The 8,670-nt window shown below is 44.2% G+C and overlaps 1 protein-coding gene across 1 annotated transcript; it reads right to left on the bottom strand.

The window, feature by feature from the left end:
• Positions 1–498: 498 nt before the first annotated feature.
• SYF2 (SYF2 pre-mRNA splicing factor) lies at positions 499–5,845 on the bottom strand. Its single transcript, XM_052664027.1, has 7 exons — positions 5,738–5,845; positions 5,408–5,518; positions 3,889–4,014; positions 3,361–3,478; positions 2,953–3,043; positions 1,582–1,680; positions 499–812 (listed from the first exon to the last, which is right to left on the bottom strand). Exons 1-7 carry the CDS (start codon positions 5,813–5,815, stop codon positions 647–649), a joined length of 789 nt encoding a protein of 262 aa, XP_052519987.1. The 5' UTR covers positions 5,816–5,845; the 3' UTR covers positions 499–646.
• Positions 5,846–8,670: the final 2,825 nt, after the last annotated feature.

Raw genomic sequence — 8,670 nt, 5'->3', positions numbered from 1 at the left:
TCTCAACCACTGGACCACCAGGGAAGTCCCCATATACCTGTTTTAAATGATACAATGCTTGGTAGGGATTCTCTTCCACAGGATAGCTCCTTTTCAAAAGGGAACTACACCTGCTCACTGTTTACGGGAGGACAATTCTACTTCCTGAACTTGGTCCTAAGCAGCCCTCTATGGAGACAGCCTGCTCCTGCCCTCCAGCAGCCACTGTTGTCTCCTCATCACCATCCTTAGCTATGGAGTCCACAACCCCACATGGTTCCCGAGTCCAGTTCTAGATTTTATCAAATTCATTGAAATACTCAAAGTAACAAGGACTGCATTTACATACGCTACCAGCATTCCTTAAACCCAAAATGCTTCAAAGATTCAAGTCATACACATTTAAGATACATAGAAAAATAACAGAATTTATACAAAGTCAATTTTTACAAAACAAGTACATTACAAGAAATATATCTTATATCCAAGCACAAAAAATGTGGAAATATATATGAAGTATACATTTAAGAAAAAACATTTATTTTTAAATGCTGGGTGGGAGGGCACAAACAGAGTTCTAGTTTACAGTATAACTCTGAAGAGAACTTCAATTTGCTAGCAGAAATTTTCACTCTATTCTCAAGCTTCCAAACAGTTCCTGATGGGATTAGACGGCTGTTCCTCTCTCCAAATTCTGCTTAATTTCAGCTGTGTATTTCCCGTAGAATCTTTCTGCCTTCTTGTTGAATTTAGCATTCCTTTCATTAATGTAGTCAATATCTGCATCATCATTATAAGGGCGTCTCCGGCTGTATTTGTCTCGTTTCTCAATTCTGGGAGAAGAAGAAAAATTTCAAAACTGCTTTCCTTTTTAGTATTAATAAAACATGGCAAAAAAAAAAAATCAGTACACTTAAAAACTAGCGCCCAGTTTTCATCAAGATGAAGTTGAAACTGCCAATTAATAGCATATCCCTGGGTATGAACCATGAAATTCAGTAAATACAAACAAATCTTCAGAATGCTTCTATAAGAACAATGATACACTGCCAGGAACCGGATACATGAAGTAAAGGAAATGACTATAACTAATTATATTATTAATTATAATAAATATAATTATCATATTAATAACCACAGCTAATATGAAGAGTATACAGTATATACTAGACACTAATCTTAATACTGAAGTGTATGAGCTCCTATAAATTAAATTCATTTTGCTCTGCCTGATCAATATCAGGAAAAACGACCCTATCAGTATTAAGAAGCACAAATATACTTAGGTAAGTTTACTAGAACACTTATACTTCTTTAAATCAAAGAGTGCCATGGCTGTTAAAGTAGAAGTAAGAATAAGTTCTTTAAAGAGAATAATTTTATTTATAATTTTCAATTATAATAACTCAATTCCATCAATATTTTACATCTTCATTCCAAATCAAATGGATTCAATTCACACTTGCTCTCTGTCCCCAAAACCACTAGAGATGCAAGGTCAGAAATGAGCGAGTAGAACATCTATCTTAATTCATTCTAAGCACGTTATGTCCATTTTGTCACAAAACATTTAATGAAATGGCTGCTGTATGGTGTACTCACTGTTTCTCGAGGTCTAGGACCATCCTGTCGATTTCCTCTGTGGAAGGCACATGTGTCCCATGAAGAAGACTGTTGGACGTGGGGAAAAACTCTTCTCCACTGAAAAGACAGCAACATGGACTTGGAGTAACACTGCAAGTGCTCCGTATTTTCAAACGAAACTACCATTCATGAAAAGAGATAACAGACATAAGTGTCTTCACTGTGGGATCCTAGCTCATCTTTTTTTAAAAAAACAAGAGAAAAGAGAATACAGAATTGTAAAGGATGAAAGTTAAGAAATCACCTAGTTCAACACCTTCATTCTACAGATGAAAGAGCCAAGGGTCAGAGGTTAAAGGACTTGCTTCCAGCCTCAGGTTCTCTTTCCACTATAGCAGGCCAGCAAATTACAGCCTCTTGTTTACAGAAACAGTTTTACTGGGACACAGCCCACCCATCTATCTATGACTACTCTGCCGCTGCTGCTAAGTCACTTCAGTCGTGTCCGACTCTGTGCGACCCCACAGACGGCAGCCACCAGGCTCCGCCGTCCCTGGGATTCTCCAGCAAGAACACTGGAGTGGGCTGCCATTTCCTTCTCCAATGACTACTCTATGGGTGCTTTAACATCACAAGGGCAGAGTGGAGTAGCTGTGACAGAGCCCAGGTAGCCTATAAGCCTAAAATATTCACTCTCTGGTCCTTTACAGCAGTTCACCTATCCTGGCACTAAAGCATTCTATGTCCCAAAATATGAGTAACGACGATGATCTCTCAACACCCAGCTGCAGAATGCCCAGCTAGAAAGATAATCATGTGGTCAGCGTAACTGCTGTGGACGAGCAGTAAGTAAACAGCATCACCAAGACCTGAAACTATCCTTGTACAGTTGTTGAGCATTTCTCTGGTGTTCCAGCGGTTAAAAATCTACCTGCCAACGCAGGGGACACAGGTGTGATCCCTGGTCCAGGGAGAGTCCACATGCCACGGTGCAGCTAACCCCGTGCCCCGTAACTACTCAAGCCCAGATGCTCTAGGGCCCATGTGCTGCCACTACTAAGCCTGAGTGTTGCAGCTAATGAAGCCTGTGCACCTAGAGCCTGTGATCCACAAGGGAAGCCACCACAGTGAGAAGCCCACGCACCGCAATGCAGAGGAGCTTCAGTGGAGAGGAGCTCCCACTTGCTGTAACCAGAGAAAGCCCACATGCAACAAAGACCCCGCACAGCCAAAAAACAGCAACACCAAAAAACCCCCAGCTCCTGATAATCCATAGCTAAGCACTACAGCGTGTGTTTATGTATATATGTTTATGTGTACACACGAGTTTTAATACATCAGTATCACTTCAGGATGAAAACAGGACTTGCATTAATCCTGTCAACTTACTGCTTTTCTCTCAGTCTCTCATATGTTTCCATGTCTGGTCTGATCTGTTTGGTCAGCCGATGATACTGGCGAAGCTGGGCAGCAGCATAATCTAAAAATAAAATGAAAATTGGAAATGATATATTACCTTATTTGATCATTACTATTCAGAGAAGAATCAAAATTATCAGCATAGCCTGTATCCTGAAGATCCGGACCAAACAAGCTTTAATTTTAGCACTGAATAAAGGAACCCAGCTGATTCAAGTAGAGCCTTTTTCACTTCTGCCATATATGATATATTTGTATTTTTCTTAGGAGTATAAGTCTATTACAGAATATTCCACGAAGGGGCATATCCTTTCTTAAAACCAGGAACACTGAAGGCATGCTTAGCTCAGAGGCCTATTCAATAAAGTTCAGTCTTACCTGAAAATCCCAGGTCGGGGTTTTTCCTCCTCTTTTTTCTCTCCCATCTTTCTGCATCTTCTGCACTGATTTCTAGCAACTTCACTTTCTCATAGTCTTCCCCTCTCGCTGCACATTCCTAAAATGAAGCAGAAAAAAGCTAATGCTTGCCCTTATGATACAAGCAATCATTTGAACTATTTTAAGTGAATATAAAGCAATACATTTAAAATAACCATTACGATGTGAAGGAGAAATTTGGTTATCTGCTGTTGTATAATAAGAAGTGAGTACATCAATCTAAAAAATAATACTCAACATTTATCCAGTGTCAGACCCTCTCTTAAATGTTCCAAATGCCTTGACTCATTTAATTCATAATTAACTCAAGTAATTATTACAGATCCCATTTTACAGATGAGAAAACACAATCACAGGGAGATTAAATTACTTGCCCAAAGTGTTGAAGCTGATAAAGAGCTTTTTTTTTTTTACTATCTCAATACAATAGAACAGACCACTTATGAAGATAGCAGAGCAGTTCCTAACCTTTTTCTTTTCTTCTTCCTGTAGTTCCCATTCCAAACGAGCTTTTTTGGCTTCCCAATTCGCAGGTAACTTAAGTCTTTTATCTTCTTCAACAACTTCCTGGTGATTTAATTTACGAGCTTCATTCTAAAACCATAAACACAAAAAGGTTGCTGGCTGAAACACAAAAATAAATCCAAACAAATTTTTCCCACTTTAAGGAAGGCCGAGAACCATCAAAGGATTTTAAGCAAGGTCTTACATTTGTATATAGTCAAGAAATGTGTTGAGCTGTACTGGTGTGCTATTCCAGATGTCTGGGGGTTAATGTCTCACATTATGAAAAAAATATTCTACTTTCAATTCCCTTTTAATCCTGACTAATTCAAGGAAGAAGCATCAATTTGAGGCTTGTGCTTTAATACCTATCATAGTATCTCTAACCTTTCCCAAGTACTCCTGCTCTTTAGGTATTTTAGCAGTTTACATTATGGCAAATGAAAGGCACTCTCCATTTAAATTACTGTATGAAGAGTCTGTTTTAAATTAAATTTAACTGCATAAACCAAAACAAGTAGACTATCTCAGGCACAACTTAAGTTAGATGTTTGTTGGGTCACAGGCTGGAGGCAGTTAGTCCAGGAGGATGTGTCTCTTAGTATCCAACCCCATGTTCTTTACACCAAGTAAATATGTAAGTGTGTTTGATTCTAGATCAAATTCTTCTGGGTAAAGAAACGGACTTCTCTCAACCTGTCATTCCTGCCATCCAGACACCAAGAACACACGTGTGGTCAAAGCTGAATGTGCTATACTGAAGGAAACAGCAAACTACGGGGAACTGGAGACATTTCAGTGAAAAGGTGTTAGGATGAGCTACCTATAGCATTTGAGTCTGTATCAGGAGACTGCAGGAAGCTCTGGCTTAGGCAGGGTCAGAAAGTCAGGGCATACTCTGATTGTTTTCATGAACAGGTAAGTTTTTATACAGGAGGCAGGAGTAAGGGAGTGAGGCTAGCGCTGTATTTACCACTGGTCTTAGCAGAAGACGGTGCTGTGTGGTCATTTCTGTGGTTTATATCCCTGTGCTCTTGTCACTGTGGTAGTCTGAGTGTGGGTGAAGATTTTGTGAACCCATGGCCAAGCTATCAGTCAGGACCCTTTGAGTTGAAGCAGTCGAGCTGCTTTTTTGTTTCTTGGCTCCAACTGCAGCCAGCTGTTTGCTGGACTCTTATCCCTGATATGAATTCCTTTCCTTTGCATGTGTTCCCTCTGTTTGGAAGAGCTTACTGGGGTCATACTGCAGAGGGGCTGTTAGTAAGAGACCCCCACCCCCCCAAACTCGAAAAAAGGTTTGGAAAAAGTATGTCCGTTTCCAAAAGTGACTCCAATGCGCTGCCAGGTTGAGAACCACCGGGACAGAACTTTCATCCAGCTCTGCCGACCTGTCACACGCACAGGTGCGCCTTCCTCTTCCCTCCACAAATGTGCACGGGCCTGGCCAGGTGACAAGTGTCAGGTGGCCTCCGGGACAACTCACCCGCTTCAGGTGCAGCTCCCGGAATTTGCGCAGTCTCTGTTCGCGCTTCTGGGCGGCCAGCTCCTCCGCTCCTGCGGGAGGCTGCTGCTCCTCTGCTCCACCCACCGGCACCTATATGGCGGAGGAGAGGCTGAGTAAGGGCCGGTTAGGCTTCTCCCGGTCAGCCCAGGTGAGTCCCCGCGGGCCGGGCCAGGCGCTCATCGCCGATCCTGGCCCCACATTCTCTGCGCCTTCCTGACCCGGCACACAAGCACTTCCTCCACTTCTCGCCCCCGCTGCCCTCAGAACCCTCCCCAACTAAGAACCCTGGGTAGAACCACCGGCACGTACCTTCTCGGTAAGAGTCGCAGCCGCCATCTCAAGCTTTCCTTGCCCACTTCCGGAAACAACAAGCACTTCCGCCGACATTTGGCCTGCCGCGTCAATACATAATAACAGACGACCATAAACCCCGCCTCTTCCGGCAGCCTCAGGCATTTAGGCCCTTTTGGCAGTGAGACATTTTCAATTGGGCAGAGTATTGCGCAGCTGCAAAAGGCCGTAGAGGCGGAGGCGGGGAGGGGAGAGGGGGGCCGGGGAGGGGCGAGGGGGGCCGGGGAGGGGCGAGGCGGGGCGGGGAGGGGCGAGGCGGGGCGGGGAGGGGCGAGGCGGGGCGGGGCGGGGCGGGGCGGGGCGGGGAGGGGCGAGGCGGGGCGGGGAGGGGCGAGGCGGGGCGGGGAGGGGCGAGGCGGGGCGGGGAGGGGCGAGGCGGGGCGGGGAGGGGCGAGGCGGGGCGGGGAGGGGCGAGGCGGGGCGGGGAGGGGCGGGCCTGGAGGGTTTCCGTAGCCGGCGGGTGGGGGAGCATAGCCAAGCTAGGGGAGCTTTGTGAAAAGTTACAATTGGGTCAGTTCAGTTCAGTTCAGTCGCCCAGTCGTGTCCGACTCTTTGCGACCCCATGAATCGCAGCACGCCAGGCCTCCCTGTCCATCACCATCTCCCGGAGTTCACTCAGACTCCTTTCCATCGAGTCCGTGATGCCATCCAGCCATCTCATCCTCGGTCGTCCCTTTCTCCTACTGCCCCCAATCCTTCCCAGCATGAGTCTTTTCCAATGAATCAACTCTTCCCATGAGGTGGCCAAAGTACTGGAGTTTTAGCTTTAGCATCATTCCTTCCAAAGAAATCCCAGGGTTGATCTCCTTCAGAATGGACTGGTTGGATCTGCTTGCAGTCCAAGGGACTCTCAAGAGTCTTCTCCAACACCACAGTTCAAAAGCATCAATTCTTCAGCGCTCAGCCTTCTTCACAGTCCAACTCTCACATCCATACATGACCACAGAAAAAACCATAGCCTTGACTAGACGGACCATAGTCAGCAAAGTAAGTCTCTGCTTTTGAATATGCTGTCTAGGTTGGTCATAACTTTTCTTCCAAGGAGTAAGCGTCTTTTAATTTCATGGCTGCAGTCACCATCTGCGGTGATTTTGGAGCCCCCCAAAAATAAAGTCTGATACTGTTTCCACTGTTTCCCCATCTATTTGCCGTGAAGTGATGGGACCGGATGCCATGATCTTCGTTTTCTGAATGTTGAGCTTTAAGCCAACTTTTTTGCTCTCCTCTTTCACTTTCATCAAGAGGCTTTTTAGCTCCTCTTCACTTTCTGCCATAACGGTGGTGTCATCTGCATAGCTGAGGTTATTGATATTTCTCCCAGCAATCTGGATTCCAGCTTGTGTTTCTTCCAGTCCAGCGTTTCTCATGATGTACTCTGCATAGAAGTTAAATAAGCAGGGTGACAATATACAGCCTTGATGTACACCTTTTCCTATTTGGAACCAGTCTGTTGTTCCATGTCCAGTTCTAACTGTTGCTTCCTGACCTGCATACAGATTTCTCAAGAGGCAGGTCAGGTGGTCTGGTATTCCCATCTCTTTCAGAATTTTCCACAGTTTATTGTGATCCACACAGTCAAAGGCTTTGGCATAGTCAAGAAAGCAGAAATAGATGTTTTTCTGGAACTCTCTTGCTTTTTCCATGATCCAGTGGATGTTGGCAATTTGATCTCTGGTTCCTCTGCCTTTTCAAAAGCCAGCTTGAACATCAGGGAGTTCATGGTTCACGTATTGCTGAAGCCTGGCTTGGAGAATTTTGAGCATTACTTTACTAGCATGTGAGATGAGTGCAACTGTGCTGTAGTTTGAGCATTCTTTGGTGTTGCCTTTCTTTGGGATTGGAATGAAAACTGACCTTTTCCAGTCCTGTGGCCACTGCTGAGTTTTCCAAATTTGCTGGCATATTGAGTGCAGCACTTTCACAGCATCATCTTTCAGGATTTGAAACAGCTCAACTGGAATTCCATCACCTCCACTAGCTTTGTTCGTAGTGATGCTTTCTAAGGCCCACTTGACTTCACATTCCAGCATGTCTGGCTCTAGATGAGTGATCACACCATCATGATTATCTGGGTCTTGAAGTTCTTTTTTGTACAGTTCTTCCGTGTATTCTTGCCACCTCTTCTTAATATATTCTGCTTCTGTTAGGTCCAGACCTTTTCTGTCTTTTATCGAGCCCATCTTTGCATGAAATGTTCCCTTGGTATCTCTAATTTTCTTGACGAGATCTCTAGTCTTTCCCATTCTGTTGTTTTCCTCGATTTCTTTGCACTAAGCGGATAGTGTTTCCCCTTCAGCGCTTAGACTGTGTCACCTCCTCCAAGGCAGGTCTTCCTCTGACCACTTGTCTCGTGTAGACCCTTAGTACTGTCGTATGGCACCATTTTCATTCTCTTCAATGTATGTAAGAGATTTTTCAAGTCTGTTTAATTTTTCTTTTCCCCCCAACGATGTTTTAAATCGATGGGATGCCAGAGAGCAGGGCGCACCCATCCTGTTCGTTCTAACGTGCTCTACCGGGAAACTGCGCCAGAATTAATAATAGTGCCAAAAAGTTCATATAATTCAGTAAGGTGCTGGATACAAGAGGTCAGGGAAGCCTAGCGTGCAGCAGTCCATGGATTCGCAAAGAGGGGGACACGACTTGGCCACAACAACAACAAAGGTGCTGGATACAAGAGAAATGCATGAAAATAATTTTTTTTTCTTCAACCATTGATTGGATGTGGAAATGAAAAAGTAGTCCCCTTAAAAAGAGATACTGTATAAGATTTAAATGGTAACATAAGGAAAACTACAAAATAGTTCTAAGTTAAAAAACTTAAATTTCAATAAGTGATTAAGGATTGTCTGGTTGGAAGACAAAAGAAAAATGTATTATCACAAAGGAGT

The sequence above is a fragment of the Budorcas taxicolor genome, chromosome 2, assembly GCF_023091745.1.
Source record: "Budorcas taxicolor isolate Tak-1 chromosome 2, Takin1.1, whole genome shotgun sequence".
NCBI classification, from domain to species: Eukaryota; Metazoa; Chordata; class Mammalia; order Artiodactyla; family Bovidae; genus Budorcas; species Budorcas taxicolor.
This window is presented reverse-complemented; position numbering and strand designations above follow the sequence as displayed.

What these genes read in the sequence shown, in the direction of transcription:
- SYF2 (XM_052664027.1), bottom strand. Translation starts at nt 5,815, where the DNA reads ATGTCGGCGGAAGTGCTTGTTGTTTCCGGAAGTGGGCAAGGAAAGCTT. An exon ending in GGGAGCTGCACCTGAAGCGG is followed by an intron (nt 4,015 to 5,407) that starts GTGAGTTGTCCC and finishes TTATGGTTTTAG; the next exon opens with AATGAAGCTCGTAAATTAAA. An exon ending in GAGAGACTGAGAGAAAAGCA is followed by an intron (nt 1,681 to 2,952) that starts GTAAGTTGACAG and finishes CTGTCTTTTCAG; the next exon opens with TGGAGAAGAGTTTTTCCCCA.